Source organism: Nematostella vectensis, chromosome 14 (assembly GCF_932526225.1).
Source record: "Nematostella vectensis chromosome 14, jaNemVect1.1, whole genome shotgun sequence".
NCBI lineage: Eukaryota > Metazoa > Cnidaria > Anthozoa > Actiniaria > Edwardsiidae > Nematostella > Nematostella vectensis.
Genome location: NC_064047.1, coordinates 6,587,355 through 6,603,668, shown reverse-complemented (window position 1 = coordinate 6,603,668; position 16,314 = coordinate 6,587,355). Strand labels below are relative to the sequence as shown.

The window sequence follows — 16,314 nt, the reverse complement described above, 5'->3', positions numbered from 1 at the left end:
CCTTAGCCTCCTCCGCAGGCATCTCAAAGACTAGAAAAAGAAAAAAAAAAGGAATGGGTTTCCTGTATCAAAAAAACGGAAGTGACAAACCGGAAGCGCTCCTTAGTCTCCTTCCTCCGCAATTTCGCCACAGGTAACCCATTCTTTCCGTCCTTTTTTCATTATGAGTTGCCTGCGGAGGAGGCTAGTGGAACCTCAACCGGACGATTGGTGCGATCATGGCACGTTGTTTAATCTAAACCTATAACCTAATATAGACGCCGTTCTTTACAATTGATGAAACAATGAATTGCGTTTATTTGCATTTCTGACTGTGCATTAAAAGATTACCCGTTGCCAGGTTAGTTTAGCGGCTGTACAAAGGCAAAAAAAAGATCGGCGTTTAGCGATGCGCAAGGCTTTCGGCGAATCACTCTAGGTCGCGGCGAGCTGGCTTTTCGGCGAAATTACCCGACTTCCCTGGGGCCACTGATGCCGATTCATTCCACCTCCGCCTTTGTGCACCACAGGGTTCCCATATATCCAGAGCCGGCTAGGAAGCTGCAGCCTCGAAACAATTTTTTGTTTGAAAACAAAAAAAAATATTTTTAGCCCGTCAACTCAATTATCAGACAATAAAACAAACCCTTATTAATAAAGTTTTAGTTTTTTAATTGCAATTATACAAAAAATGTCACAAACTGTTTGACAAAACTGTACACAAAAACGACAAACAAAGACATATTATTTGATATCATATATTACTTTTGACCGATATTTCTGACTTGGTCACACGGTCACAATGTCAATTTCATAAAAAAAATTTGAATGCAAATAGACTGCTTACAGCCCCTCCCGGTTTGCTAACACATAACTCATTGCTCCCATTCGGGGAGAACCGATGGAAAAAACTTGACGAAAAATCCAGTCTTCTACGTTTACACTACAGCAGGGGTAAAGCAGGCCGCTAAATATACATTTTGTGGAAATACTGGGGGAGTGTGAGCCCCACCTAGCACCCCCCCCCCACCCTCCTTGCTATGGCCTCATCCAATGTACCATGTACACCCTTCTTACACGAAATAGTTTTTTTTTAAATATAAATGCATTTTGCTAATGAAGATCAGTGTTTTTTATATTTTCGAAATTGATTAAATTTAGTTCTCGATCTTTTCTTTCTCTTTACGGTCCCCTAACGTTCAATTACAGCCTATGACGTTGATCAATAAGAGCTATATGTATTCCACCATAGTTAATAGAGGGAGATAGTTTCAAATACCGGCGAACTTCAAAGGGCATCATCAATATAACAAGCACTCTCTGATGGGCCAGAAAACAAACAAAGTCTTTGAAGTTCAGCGGTTTTTTATAACCCGCTACTAACTAGATGATATCACAAACTACAGGGAGTTCGTCAACCACCTCTACCTCCATAATTATTCAATCTTCCGTGTGCATGTGTAGCAAGTATAATCAATCATGAGGATAGAGTTTTTTTAGCCATGGTCTTGGAATGTATACTGCTCCATCGTGGTATTCAAAGAACTCCTCAACCTCATCATGAAATATCTTTGGTAAAAAAGAAAAAAGAGAGTCAGTATTTACATATACTAAGAGGGGCAATGTTTACATATACCAGTACTTCTTGTCGTACATGTATATCACACAGTTTAGGGAATTGGAAAAATCCAGGCATTGCTGATTGGGGTATAATTGCTGATTTCCAGGGGTTTTATTCATGATGTCAATAGTGTCTTTCCGCTAATTCCAATTGTTGATATTTGGGGCTGGAAAATGGGGTACAATGAGAAAACTAGGTTTGTGAGGGGAGTATGCAACTTTTCTGGAACAAATTGCATACCTCATCACACAACAATCACACAAAACCCCAGCAGCATATAACATACATTGATCTTCTTTTTAAGGGGGCTTGTAATTCATCAACTTCTAAGAGCATATCCCCAGCTAGGGTAATATTTTTCCATGGAATTAAAGTTCTTACTTTAATTTCCTACTCTGGGACGTAAATAATTCATAAACGTCACACAACAAACCTTAGTTCCTGTAATGACTTCAATGTTCTCTTCTGGAACATAAGTGATCTGTGGTGACGGTCTGTCTCTTGTATCAACCAGTAGCGCATAATTTGGCATATCCTTCCAGTGCTGTTAACACGATCATAAAAAACTTTTTAATTGAAAACTCTCAAATGAGTAAAAGGAAAAGTCCCAGCACCCCTAAAACAAGATAATGCAAGTCCTTGGAATATTTTCCATCTTAACGCTACCTATATACTCTTTATTCAACATTAAAGATCTCTTACTTTTTTATCAGCAGGATGGTTAGCATCTCTCCAGAAGTCTGGCGCCTAAGAATAAAAATGAAAACAATGAAATGTTTATTATACTGTACAAAGTGCAAATGAACACTGCAAGAAATAGATACTGACTGCTCATATATGCGGACTTCCCAAGATACAGAGACTGCACTGTCACTGAAGATGGTACTATAGTACATGTGACGTCTTCCCAGACCCTGAATTCTATATATACTGTACCTTAAGTTTTGGGTCACAGCCAACAATAACTGCTTTATAATACCAAAGTATGTATAAAACACACACCTATTGTTTGCAGGGTCCCAGCAAACAAAAAACATCTCTCAAATTCCACAGTAGTGTAACAAAAACCTTGGGGGATCAGCCAAAAATTCCACAGTACAGTGCAACACACACTATTAACTTTGGGTTCCTGCTACAGTAACTGTAACTGCTCAATAATACCACAGGGGTATACATCACACCTAAAGTTTGCATGGTCCCAGCAAACACGTTTCTCTCCAAATCCACAGTAATGTAACAAAAACCTTACATTTGGGATCTCAGAGAAAAATTGCTAGTAATTTCTCAGTCCAGTGCAACACACACCTTTAATTTTGGGTCCCAGCCAACAATTACTGCTCTATAATTCCACAGTTTGTGTCGAATCACCTGTCCCACTCTATATTTCACATTGGAAGGGCGTGGTGACCGCACCTCCGCTGACATTCCAAAGTGCCCAGCAGGATCTTTAAATTGAAGGACCTCTTTTGCAGGGCACTCACCGCGATCATCAAACCTCATCAGAATCCAGTCTTTCCATTTCTCCCATTCTAGTATTCCACTACTGAATAGTGTAAGTGACTGGGTCAACCTTAAAAAGAATCAAAAGTTATTACTGTATTTTCCTAAAAAGGTTTTTTCAATGGACTTGGTAGCCTTCCTTGCAAACTTTTTTAGGAGGCGCGAGCGATGCCTGCCTAAAAACGCCTGCGAGGGAGGCTAAGGACTTGGAAGATTATCTACCATCACCATCTCAAAGGAAACCACCCCATGTTCTTTTTGTATATAATTAATTTATATTATTTACTTATAATGGGCTAAAACTATGTAAACATATTCTAAAGCGCTCAACAGAAGACAAATTCTTACAAAAATATCCAAACTAAATCGACATAACAAACTATAACATGGTCATCTAAATTAACGAGTCCTCCAGGTGAAATTACCAATTGGTGAAGATGGGATTTTAGTGCCTGTTTAAATGGCTCACAACCTTGTATTTCCCTAATTAACTTAGGTAGCGAGTTCTACGCAGGAGGCCCAGCATGGGCAAAGGGCGTGTCGCCAAAATAACACATAATAAGACTTAAAACTTAAGAGCAAGCACTGTCTTACTAAATTACATACCCTACAGTATTACTTAATAATAACTAAACAGGGGCGGCAGAGTGGTCCCATAAGTGGGGGGGGGGGGGGCAAAAGTTGGGGGGGAGGGGTGGGTAGTGGTTTCAGGGGGAAGGATGGTTGGTGGTTGTATATATACCGCTTGAAAACCATTGGTAAAAAAAAAGTTCATTATATCTAAAGAAACATCCGCTTAGAAAAGTGAAGGGGGGGTTGCTTGTTGTTGGTTGCATATATACCGCTTGAAAACTGTTGGTTTAAAAAAACGTTCATATATATCTAATGAAAAATCCGCTCAGAAAAGTGGGGGGGGGGGGCTGGCGCACCCCCCCTGCCCCTACCCTTCCGCTGCCCCTGCTAAATCCAGCCATTGTAATATAGATGTCTGTTTAGGTTGTAATTAATAAAAATGATTTTTTTCAACTATTGTTACCAAGTGTCATGTCAGAATATATCGAATTGTAAACATTAAATAAAAAACAAACAAAAAACATTGTGGAAGCACTGTAGCAGTAAAATAGGTAAACTCATTGACCAATAACAACTGCAGAGTTATTTATCTTAAAATCGTTGATGTAACAGAGTAGCACTTACAGCATTTTTTTTAATACTGAAAACTTTCATTAATACTGTACACTCTTTTTTTTAAAAGAAAGTCTAATTTTCAGTTGAGGCTGGGCCGTTCTTACTCTTGGGCTATTTTAGGGCGGAATATGTTCTTAAACGATGTTCTTAAATTTATTGTGTATAATAATATAACACCCAATGAATTATTATAAAGAGAATTACACTGATGATTAATAGCAATAATAAGGTTGTTACTACTGTATGAGCACAATTTGATTCTGCAATTGGAACGCATCATGACTAAAACAGATAAAAAAAACACTCTCTATCTGAGCTTCGGCAAGTTCTTAGCATATTCTTAAAATCTGGTGAAATCTCAGGCTGGACGTTCTTACAAAAAAGGTTCTTATAATAAAATTGAATTCTGAATTTGAAATGGTACAATTTTTGCACCCTTTGATTGGTCAACATACTGCAGTGCCCAGCCCTACAATTCGATAATTCCGATAATCAATAATAATCAATAGTAATCGATAAAAATCAATATAAATAAATCTCAACATCAGAAATCAAAAGAAATCGATAATGTGAAACTGTGTGAGTATAGATTATTTTCAATTTTGATCGAAAAATATCAATTTCTTCCATTCCATTGAAATGTATCACCCTTAACCGGCATAATTGATTGTTTGACTGTGTTTCTTCAAATTGTCTGACTGTGCTTCAAAAGGGTTCAATTTTACTATTTGCAAACCACATTCAAGATATGCAAGATATCGTGTTGCGCTTCTGTCATGCCAAACCTAATTGTTTATATTGGCACATGAGAAGCTAGACGTCTAAATCAATTATGTGCGCCACTGCAAAAGTTCAATCACTGTTTCAAACATCGAGACCTCGTTGTGCAGTATTTGTTTTGGTTTTTGCAATGCCACAGTAACTTTTCGACCCCTTATAACAACCCAATTGGTAAGACATCTAAATCAACATTGTGTCGACCTAAATGAACAATTACTAGGTTCAGCATGGTAGAAGCGCGACATATCATTACCAGTTCATACGGTAACAGTGTTTGTAGATTCAAATTTCCAGCAGTCAGTTTCAAATATAAGATGATTGGTAAGGCCGGGTGCAGTGAGATGGCTTGGTTGGAAGCCATTAAAGTGAATAGGTCAATAAAAACAGTTAAAGGCTTTTGACTGATTAAAGCCAAAATGTACTTTGTCACTTTGGGGGATTAATGACGGTGAGTAATGCAGATTACTCATAATCGAAGTAACGCAATGTTTTCTAAGTTAACTTTTCAAACATAAGTTATACTGTATTACAAGTCAGGGACGTGTTTCGTTGACAGGAAAAAGATACTTTAACCACTAGCCACAAATGCGAACCAACCACCAAGGAATAAACAATTCTCACCTCCTCATCAATACATCTCTTTCTCCTACAGATGGAGTGGTCAACTTGCAGATGAAGTACTGAGCTGGCACAGCTAGAATCAGCAGGGCTAGCTGAACGGCAGCGCGCGGCATTTTGCCCGCAAATCCCCGCAAATAAGTAGACCAAAAGGAGTAAAGAAAGAGGGCAAGACCCTAAATTACAAAGCACTCATGACCTAGATTCAACAATGAGACAGGTCAGAGATGTAAAAGTAGGATAGAGAAAACTTACGATGGAAATTTCGATAATTCCGAGTGAAAACTGGGACGTAGCGAATCAGAATACAACACGAGGTGATGATTGTGTTGTTTTGGGGGGGAGATATACGAGCCTGCGATCACAACACAGGGTACCCAATGTAAAAACAACTTTTCTTTTTTCACTGTATTTATGAATAAAACTTATACCCTGATATCGCGAAGATGAACCTAATTGATACGTAGACAATGTGTAGTATAACTTCAATTTATTTCCTGTCAATAGAAGAAAGGAATTATTTTTATCAGGTCAGCGGTACAACAGGGTTCCCATGATACTTATTTCGAATGTTTTTTTTTTAATTTTTGAAAATTTTCCCGAATTGGAATTATTCAAATAAAGCATATTTTCGTGTTTATTACCGTCTCAAATTTGACCATGAAGTCTTTAACAATTGCTTCATTATATTCACTTTCCTTTGAAATTTACATTGTTTTGCTCGACCCAGTCCTCTTACCGAAACATATTCTAACATGGCCGACGAAACGTGCTTCCACGAACACAAGCAATAATATATAATACGACATGTTTCCCAGAGCCCACCGCCATTTTTAAATAGTCACAGCATAATTTCCCCGCAACTCCTAGATTGCTTTGTTGTATCTAATCTGAGCAGCGAAAGACTTTATTAGTTCAAATTCAATCGAACTCGATTACCCTGTACAAAGCTTTACCGGCGGTCCGAGCCGATCCGAGGGTCATCACCGCATATAGTATACTTTATACTTACTTCAATGGGCAAGAAAAGTAAAAGACATGGGCATGGTGGCCACAATAAAGGGAAAAACAACAGACAACAGGATGAAAATTCTTCAAACGGAGGAGGAAGCAACTCGGAAGGTACTTTGTTTTCTTTAGATGCTTTTATATGTTATGATAAGTATATAATGTGTATTTATAATGGAAATGGTGTAAGTGTAACTACGAAAACTTGATGGTTGTGGTGAAAATTGTTATGGATACTGTATGATTGGTGGTATTCATGATAATGACGATATTAATTAGGTGATGATTTGATGAATGATGTTTGTGTCGTTGATGATGATGGCGATGAAATTGCATAGTGATTATGATGATTGATCATGGGCAAACCAGACAAAATGTTCATGTATCGAATATTATCTATGATTTGTTTACCGAATATATCTGTAATAAAGCCAATTTCTTGAAGTTGTTGTCATAGATTGATCTGGTTCCGTTTTAGCCGTGACTCATAACACTTTAGGCGATTTTCCTCCCTCATCTCGGTTTACCTCCTCCCCAATAATAATAAAATACAACAGGGATGGAATCTCCATGGCTGGCAATCACAACTTTGACTCATCGAGGCAACTTTTTCGGAAGAAAGTGGACAGCTTTTCCCTTCAAAATCCTATATGCCATAGAAGAATAATTTCTAAACACATCTATCCAAGAAAATAATCCAATTTTTCGCTGAAAAGTTGAAATTATCGTTCTTCTAGGATGCTGACAAAAGTCGGTCCACTGACCACGGTCGGGGCCTGGACACAATACAGAATACAAAATGGTCTCAGCGGTTGCCATGGCATTGCATTGTATTTTCTAATGTGTCCAGGCTCTGACCGCGCTCAGTGGACCGACTGTTTGTCAGCACCCTGGAAGAACGAGAAATTTCTACTTTGCAGCGAAAAGTTGCAGGGAAATTCTGTTTTTTTTTAATTATTTTTTTTTCTTCGATTGATGTGTTTTGAAACTATTATTCTATGGCATATAGGATTTTGAAGGGAAAAGCTGTCCGCTTTCTGCTGAAAAAGTTGACTCGAAGAGTTGAAGTTGTGATTGCCAGGGCGTGGAGCTTTCTACCCTGTTGTATTTTATTACAAAGGGGGGGGGGGGGGAAGTAAATGGTGATGAGGGAGGAAAATCACCTAAACTGTTATGAATCACGGAATCAGATCAATCTATTTCAACAACAACATAAAAAAATTGGCTTTATTACAGATATATTCGGTAAACAAAATAAAGATAATATTATTCGATACACAAACATTTCGTCTGGTTTGCCCATGGATTGGTAAAGGGAGAAATAACAATGTGGGTTATGCTTGCAGGATTGCTGTTTATAATAATGATTATGATTATGATAATCATAAAAAATTACTGAATATTTATTTGATCGTAGTGAACTTGATAATGCACATAATTATGCTGGTATCATTGTAAAAACTAGCCCAGGTTAAAAGAATGTCATTATTATAGTCATTGCTCTCCACAGGGTCCAAGAAATGTTCTCATATCACGAAAGCTATTAAGCTTGGGGTCCTTCAAAACCACATCCCACATATGAAGATTGGACAATGCTCTGTGAGTGTTTCAACAACTGTTTTTATTAAGTAAAAGGAACTTATTATAACTATTATGTACAAATTCTTTTCAGGTTTGTAATGAAGTACCAAACAAGAATACCTCTATCTGTATTTGCCTGCGATGTTCCAAACAAGTAAGTTACTCTCAGCAGGGAAGTGCAAGGAGAAAAAAACAACAACAAAGATTGATACTTTACTTAGCAAATTCGATTGAAAATATTACACTGGCTTTCCTACCCTGCTAGCAGAGGCCTAATTTTGCAACCGACAGCCCAAACTTGGTACTTTTTTAGGAGTAAAACTGGTGCGTACACATGGGGGTGCGGCTATGTCGCTTGATGTTGATTGCAAGTGGCGTGGCTTTGTAATACGAGCTCTTTAATAGTCGCTTAGTTAATGTTAAACTATAAAATCAATGTTCATACACTAACAAAATAACAAACTAAACTAATCTAAACTACCCTGTCATATTAACATTGCTTGTTTTGGAGAAAAGCTTGCTTAAAACCGAGGCTTGCACTTGGCTAGGGAGTCCTTAGTACCAATGCCCAGCAGACACAGTGGAATTTGAAACTGAAATTATAGTAATTGTCATTAATTTGATATAATGTATACTTCTTGGTATTGTAATGATAAGAAATCTTGTTTAACAGGGCTGTGACCGGTACAGCAACGGCAAGCATGGATTGAGTCATTACGAAGACACACCCTCTCATTGTATAACTGTCAACTTGAGTTCTCTCATGGTCTGGTAAGATGTGCTTATGCTTACTTTAAGCCTGTGTTTTATATCTATAAAGTTTATTACATCCCTGTCAACCTCCGAAAATCTCAAGACTTGAGGATTTTTTTTGGGGGAGGGGTGGGGTATATTCATTTTTTTTGGGGAGGTATGGGTTTAACCCAGGTGTTTGCCATATAGAAAGCTCTCACTAACAAATTCACTTATAGATCTCACGAGAGTGTTAGATAAATTGCGCTACGCAAGGGAATTTTTGTTTCAAATATTTTAATAGAAAATAGGCAAAATGATGATTTTCTATAGAATAATTTTTCGGAAGCAATAAAAATCGCTAAAAAGCGGGAGATTTGGTGCTCAACGCGGGAGAGCGGGAGAAGGGGTCCAAAATCTTTAGACTCCCGCCTAATGCGGGAGAGTTGACAGGTATGCTATTATTTGGATAAATCTATGTTGTAGTCAACCATTGCAAGAGATAATGTATAAACAAGGCATTACCTGAGCCATTGCTGTACATGAACATTTTTACCATGAAACAGGCACAATAGAATGAAACAAACAGATTAATAGATTATTATTAAGCTCCCAAAGATGGTATTGATTATTCATGTATTATATTATTATCTTCATAACCATCATCAATATTAAAATTTTCTATTTTTTACAGGCCTGGCTTTCCTTTGACCCAATAATTATATTGAATTTTATCAAAAACAAATATAGGATTTAGTATCAAAAAGCTAAAAAGATGAATTTTCTAGGTGTTACTCCTGTGACATAGAGATTCCTGTTGCTCCAAACACTGATTTACAAGACTGCATCAACCTACTTCTCAAAGCACTACAGTCGACAGGCCGACAGCTTCAGGGTGAGAGTCAGTCATACAATAGATAATGAATTTTAATAAAAATAAAGGGTTGATACTGTAGTTATTCCTTTTTAGCATTTTTTTTTTAGCAAGAGGGGTGCTACAGTTATTCTGAGCAGAGCTGTTATTTTCAAATCCAGACTTTACCTCTTGAGTAACTGCCATTTCTTCAAAAATCAAGCTCTAAATCATCGAACATTAAGAAATTTAACAAGCAACTCCAACAGTTACTTTAATCAGAATGTGTTTTTATGTTTGTGCCATAGCAGGGCCTAAGCCCTGCTTTTGTTGGATTTTTTATCCAGTGGCTAGCTTTGCCTTGGCTACAGGCTAATGGCTACAGGCCTGCATAGCCTTGTGTTTGGAAAGGTGTCCTAATCTTTTACAACTAGCAGTACTGTACAGTATGTTGCTTAAACTACCTTAGATTTATGGTAGTTGATATCATGTTACTGTATGTTAGGATAATAGGATAGTAATGATGATGACCAAATAAAAGTTTTTAGATACTTTGTGATGATGATGGATATACTTTAAACGTTGATGATGTGCTTGGTGAAAGACAATAACGTCTTGATGTGATGATCTTTTGTTACTCATAAAAGGGAACGGGCTACTGCCTAAAGTTGTGCTCAGAGATGTGACACAGGATTCAGAGATCATGGCCAGGCATTACCACCCTCAGCACAAGCTTGTTAAGGTACAAAACAAATGAATCGCTCAAAGATGTTAACTGCTTCTTTTACTTTCCATGAATTTTATCTTGACTTGGAGATTTTACAATGCAAATGAATATTTTTCTCTTCTAGCAGAGCCCTATTTTTGTATTTTGCTGGGATGGGATTGGTTAGGAAATTTTCCTCTGCCATGGGTCAAAATTTATTTGATCGAACTGTCCACAATCTCCTAAATTTTGAGTATTTGAGAATCATAATTGGACATTTGAAATGGTACAAAAATTGATAAAGCATCATAATGTCATTGCTTCACAATTTCTACTGTTCTTTTTACTATAATTTTTGTTTTACACATAGGGGCTTGTAAACTTGGGAAACACCTGTTTCTTCAATGCTGTCATGCAGGTTAGCAACGAGAATAACTAAAAGAATAGTGGTTTATATCCTTCTCTTTTACATTTCTCATCCATACTATGTATGTAGGTATAACCCACTGTTAAAAATGTTATACATTGGAACTCATTGTAACTTAAGGGGGGCTAAAATTCCATGGTGATTAGCTTATCAGGCAATCTAACTTGCTAACTTTGGTATGGCTTGCTAACTTTGGAATGGCTTTCATAAATTGAACCAAGCATTCTACAGTAGACCCACTGTTGATTTCTTTTTTATTTATGATTTATGATTTATAAGGCTTCTACCACTATTACACATATGAAAAATCGGTAAGATGGACACAACAGAGCACGGCTCCAACTCAAGTGTAACCTCGGTTAGTAAGCACTGTCCCCGGGGGTGGTCACTGCCAGAGGGTTTATTGCGTCCCCAGTGGTTCTTTTACGTCCCTTCGGTTCAGGTTTAGTGTAGTACAGCTTGAAGAGACGGGACCTCCGGTTTAGTGTCCTTATCCGAGAAGACTGGAAACACGGGAGAATAACTTCAACTCACTTGTGACAAATTCGATTCAAGGCAGGAACCCGGAAAAATCCCCAGTTTGAGCCAGGATTCGAACCTGGGCCACAGCGGTGAGAGGCCGACGCGCTAACACACTAGGCCACCCGTGCTTCCATACGGGGGATGCTAGCACTGTTTGCTTGAATCTAGGCTTGTACATAGCTGTTGTATAATTGCCCATACATATTTGTAAGACGTCCTGTGACATTATGGGCTTGAGTTTAAGGAATAAAGAAGACTCGCACTCACACCATGGTGGCAGTGAGTATCTGAGCCGTAAAACGCCATAAAAACACGCCAAAATCATGCCAAGACTAGCACTTACAACAGTAGCCATTGACATACTGTTCAATTCCTCATAGAATCTCTGTCAGACTGAGCTGCTGTACCTTGTCATGAAGTTTGCCAGTCAGGACGATTATATGCACACCTTCACAGCTCCAAACAAGCAACTGGTGAGCTGATGCAGATTCCTAACACCCATTCTTGTCACTGTATAACGGATTCCTCAGGACCTAGGTTTAGTGTCCATAATACAATCTACTTGCTATTACAGACACCGTCAAGACCTTAGTCCATTTTTTGTAATACTATCAATTCTTGGTATTTCGGACACGCTTGGGACCTTAGTCTAGTGTTTTTAATATAGTCAACTAATAGCGACAGTTTGTTTGGGGCTTTTTCAGTTATTTCTTTGTTATTACAAGTTTGTCCAGGATTATACTGTAGTTTTTGTTTATAATAACGATGTGACACATCGTAGAAGTGAGGGGTGACTTTTGAAGTTCTGGATTCCTCTCTCCTTCTAATAGTTTATTCCCTAATAATTGCTTACTAGACACGTTATATAGAGGATTCATTATTGGAGAACTGAGATTTGCTGGAAAAAACGTGTCTCAGAAAATTTACATAGTGTATAAATTAAATTTACATCAATGGATGTTGTCTCGCACTTGGTACTTTGATACAATGACAAAATGTTGACTGACAAAGGTAATTCAAGTTAAGCTGATGAAAATATAAAAAAACATTGTTCTATTGGCATCACTCATATGCTATAAGATGGTCTATTGTTTTGTGTTGAATTAACCAGCCTTGTTGAGACTACATCAACTAACAGTACATTACTTGTTTGTCACTTCTAAACGTGATTATTATAATTTTTCGTTTATTTCTAGTCTGAGCTTTCAGTCAAAGTGGCCACACCTCCAGGTTCATTGACGATGGCACTAAAGAAACTACTCATTCAGATGAAGAACTCTGACCCAGGACCTCTCAACCCTAAGCACTTATTCTCAGAGATCTGCAAGAAGTAAGCAAGCCTTTTTGGAAACATACATACATTTTAGTCACCTTTTCAGCCGCCCTCGTTTGTCAGTGATGGAAGTGCTCCAATCTCCCGACAAACAAACAGATAGTTAAATACATTATATTTACTTCAGGAATACAGGGTGCGACGTTAGTACAGAACCCCTTGAACGACTCAAATTTCCCCTAAATTCTGATTGAGCTTAATTTTTATTTGATTTTTTTTTAAAGCGGGTATTCATACCATGACACCTGGGGGGGGAGGGTGAAAAATGTGTGTGAGGAGGGGGAGGGGTGGTAGTAGAGAGACGATCTAAAGGGGAAAAACATTACATAATGGTATAGAATGGAAAGAATAAGTATAACAAAAACAATAAGACAAAACAACAAAAGGGCGGGTGGGTGGAATATTTTGTAGATCTCTTTGAATAATAAAGCGACTTTACATATGTTCTAGTACAAGGTTTATCATCAGGAGGCAAGACCAGGTACTAGTCAAATGCAAAAGGGAGAATTAAAACTGGGAGCCTAGGGATGCTAGGGGGTAGGTGGAAAGATGGAGAAGCCTAGTACGAAGAGGGTTCGCATTTGAGACGTGTTTCAAAGTGAATGAGTGGCTAGCCAATTTACCTTACCCCTACACACCAACGTAAGGCTGCTTGGGGGAGGAAGGGGGGGGGGGGGCGTATTGTGGTCGGTATTGTGTGACACAGACCTTTGTTACGGTACTGGTTTTCTTTGGCTTTCTTCTTCTCAAACGCTTGATAAATTTTAAGCCCTGCTTTGTTTGAACTATTTTTACCTTGGCCAAATACTTCACCTGTTACTGTAAATTCAACCATCTTCTCAGCACTACTAAGAAATAATATTTTTTATGAGTTTCATCTTTCTTCTTTAGCCTGATTTATCCATAAAAACTTAGTAAATGCTCAGTCGGGCCACGGGCAAACCAGACGAAATGTTCGTGTATGGAATATTAATTTGTCCACCGAATATATCTGTAATAAAGCCAATTTCTTCAGTTGAGGCGATTTTCCTCCCTCATCTCGGTTCACCTCCTCCCCACTCTAAAATAAACTGTTATGAATCACGGATAAAACTTAACCACATCAATCTATAACAACAGCTTCAAGAAATGGGCTTTATTACAGATATAATCGGTGACAAATTAAAGATAAAACTCGATACACGAACATTTCGTCTGGTTTACCCGTGGTCGGGCCAAGATTCTCCCCTCGTATGGATAATTATTCTTCTTGTTCATAAATTTGCATCAATCTACAAGCTGGACTTCAACCTAGTTAGAAACCTTGCTTGGATATTCACTTCCCTCAAAAGAGTGTCTGTCTCCAGTTCGTCACCCTACTAATTACATGAAGGCGTATACTTTCATTAGATGCTTTTGGGGAACTCTTTGTTATATTTTAATTCGATTTGGTAAATGAAGTATAGAACGTTATTTTTATTTGCTTTTTTCGAGAGTTCATTACATGATTCGTCTTCCAATGTTGAATGTAAACAATAACAATAGTGTGGTGAGCAGGGCTCTTTAATATTCAAGTTAGCGAGTCTCTAATGATGGACATTATTGAATAAATATTTTTTTATTGTTTTAGTGTTTACTGAAGAAGCCGTAGATCTAAAGTGAAAACCATTATTGCGCCATATATGATGTTTCAATATTTTAACCATGTACCATTACCAGATCGCCTCGTTTCCGTGGTTACCAGCAGCAGGACAGCCAGGAATTACTTCGGTGCTTACTGGACTCGATTAAGACGGAACAACTACGGGTACGACAAATCTTTACCAGAACCAGTAGGGCATTTTTAATTAAAAGATGGTTCCTGTTATCCGCTAGTAGGCTTGCCGCGTAACTACGTCGAGTTATACACTTATTTCAATTAAGGTTGATCATAAGAAAATGGAAAATGGAACAAAGTTTGGCTAACAATGTTGTTTTCTTGTGTTAAAAATGCTTCATTACTACATGGGCCTCACCGGAAGCCTAGATAGCCTCACTGAATGTCATAAACAGATACAGGATTTGCAACCTATCCAGTAATGTAAGGCATTTTTCATTTTCCAATTTCTTATAGTCAACATTTATTGAAATAGGTGTATACAGATTGAATGGTTTACAGTCGATTGACAAAACATTGTCAATCCCGCATGTAAGCATGGGTAAAAACCACTGAAGCGCCTAGCTGCATATATTAGCCATCACTAGCTAATATACAGTATGCAGGTAGGCGTTTCGGTGGTTTTTACCCATGCTTACATGCGGGCTTGTCGCGTAGTCGCGGAGCCGGTTGACGATAACGTTTTGTCAATAAAAAAAAAACATTCGTGATTGTTCGTGGCATCGTATCGAACCTTACATGTGGGTAGCCGGAGTAATTGCGAAATTTAGTTCATGGTCGCAAAGGTATGAAGCCTGTCAATAATTCCTTACTGTTATTATACTAGACTTGCTTCAAGTCGCTCTCTCAGAATCCCGCGCCCGCCGACATATGTACAGAAAAGGGGGAGGGACTTTAATAAAACTATAGTGGCACATAAAAATGTAATGATACTTTTTTTAAAAGTACATTAAAATAATACTTTTTTAAAAGTAACTTAAAATGTAATGACTTCGGGACGCTTTATACAATTTTTCTGTTTCTCTTTGTTATATAATTTAATCAATTTCGACTCTGATATTTGGTTGTGTTTTTTTTTCTTAGCGCCTCAAGATTGGTGTCTTGAACGCCTTCGGTGTGAACGCCGAGGAAGGTGGTACCTTGAAACAACTGTCTGAGGAGAAGAAAGACATAGTCAGAGGTAAACAGCAAAAAGTCATGCGAAAAGTCATGCAGTGGTTTTTCTTGCAGCCACGAAAAATATCATGGATAAATGTTATCCAATGACTAGAATAGCCAAGTTATACCTGGGATAGCGCTATTCTGCCTTTCAGGAACCGGGCCCAGCCCTCTAAGGCAGGGATTTTTGGTAGCGACCTGAATTGCTCTTGGAATAATATGTTTGCTGTTGTCTTTATGGCCTCTGATTGGTGGAGCCGATGTTTTGGCGGGAATTCTTGTCTCGTGCGTGACCCTTGCGAGACAGATTCATTTCACTGTAACTTTCTGTCTGGCTCAGTAAATGCAATTTCCTCTAGCAAGCTCAGACCCTGTCGCCACGTATCCGTTTTCGTTTGAAAACGCAACCTTTTTTTACGGATATGGGTATCGTAAAAAAGGTTGCGTTTTCAAACGAAAACGGATACCTGGGGACAGGGTCTCAGTGTTGAGAACTTTGGGATCTCTTCTAACTGTCGTGTCTTTTTTTATTACGTTTGCGCTAATCATGCCATAGTCAACTGGCAGCAGTCTTATTTGGTCAAATCAAATGCGTTTTTTAAGGCGGCAACTCGAAAGAAACCTCCACCGACAAGAGACAGAATAATATTTTAGAATCCGAGGTCTAAATTA

At 38.1% G+C, this 16,314-nt stretch overlaps 2 protein-coding genes across 3 annotated transcripts in view; one reads left to right on the top strand and one right to left on the bottom strand.

Moving 5' to 3' along the window:
* Positions 1 to 627: 627 nt before the first annotated feature.
* Positions 628 to 6,026, bottom strand: LOC5505121 (F-box only protein 21). Its single transcript, XM_001625918.3, has 5 exons — positions 5,690 to 6,026; positions 2,906 to 3,170; positions 2,303 to 2,347; positions 2,034 to 2,144; positions 628 to 1,548 (listed from the first exon to the last, which is right to left on the bottom strand). The coding sequence occupies exons 1-5, from the start codon at positions 5,800 to 5,802 to the stop codon at positions 1,453 to 1,455; spliced, it is 630 nt and encodes a 209-aa protein (XP_001625968.2). The 5' UTR covers positions 5,803 to 6,026; the 3' UTR covers positions 628 to 1,452.
* Positions 6,027 to 6,424: 398 nt separating this feature from the next.
* LOC5505120 (ubiquitin carboxyl-terminal hydrolase 16) overlaps positions 6,425 to 16,314 on the top strand; it is a 32,169-nt gene continuing 22,279 nt past the window's right edge. The window contains exons 1-11 of one of the 2 annotated variants that reach the window (XM_032373504.2): positions 6,425 to 6,808; positions 8,205 to 8,293; positions 8,367 to 8,429; positions 8,949 to 9,046; positions 9,796 to 9,902; positions 10,508 to 10,602; positions 10,937 to 10,984; positions 11,896 to 11,988; positions 12,712 to 12,845; positions 14,547 to 14,634; positions 15,568 to 15,664. In XM_032373504.2, coding sequence (XP_032229395.2) covers positions 6,703 to 6,808; positions 8,205 to 8,293; positions 8,367 to 8,429; positions 8,949 to 9,046; positions 9,796 to 9,902; positions 10,508 to 10,602; positions 10,937 to 10,984; positions 11,896 to 11,988; positions 12,712 to 12,845; positions 14,547 to 14,634; positions 15,568 to 15,664 — 1,018 coding nt within the window. In that variant the 5' untranslated portion in view covers positions 6,425 to 6,702. Of the gene's footprint in view, positions 6,809 to 8,204; positions 8,294 to 8,366; positions 8,430 to 8,948; positions 9,047 to 9,795; positions 9,903 to 10,507; positions 10,603 to 10,936; positions 10,985 to 11,272; positions 11,352 to 11,895; positions 11,989 to 12,711; positions 12,846 to 14,546; positions 14,635 to 15,567; positions 15,665 to 16,314 lie in introns of those variants that run through there. The other variant, XM_032373505.2, reaches the window with a different exon arrangement.

Bases quoted from the DNA above. Each gene is read 5' to 3' on its own strand.
- LOC5505121 (XM_001625918.3), bottom strand. From the start codon at position 5,802: ATGCCGCGCGCTGCCGTTCAGCTAGCCCTGCTGATTCTAGCTGTGCCA. The intron at 3,171-5,689 runs GTGAGAATTGTT...ATTCTTTTTAAG, and splicing joins AGAGATGTATTGATGAGGAG to GTTGACCCAGTCACTTACAC. The intron at 2,145-2,302 runs GTAAGAGATCTT...TCGTGTTAACAG, and splicing joins ACCATCCTGCTGATAAAAAA to CACTGGAAGGATATGCCAAA.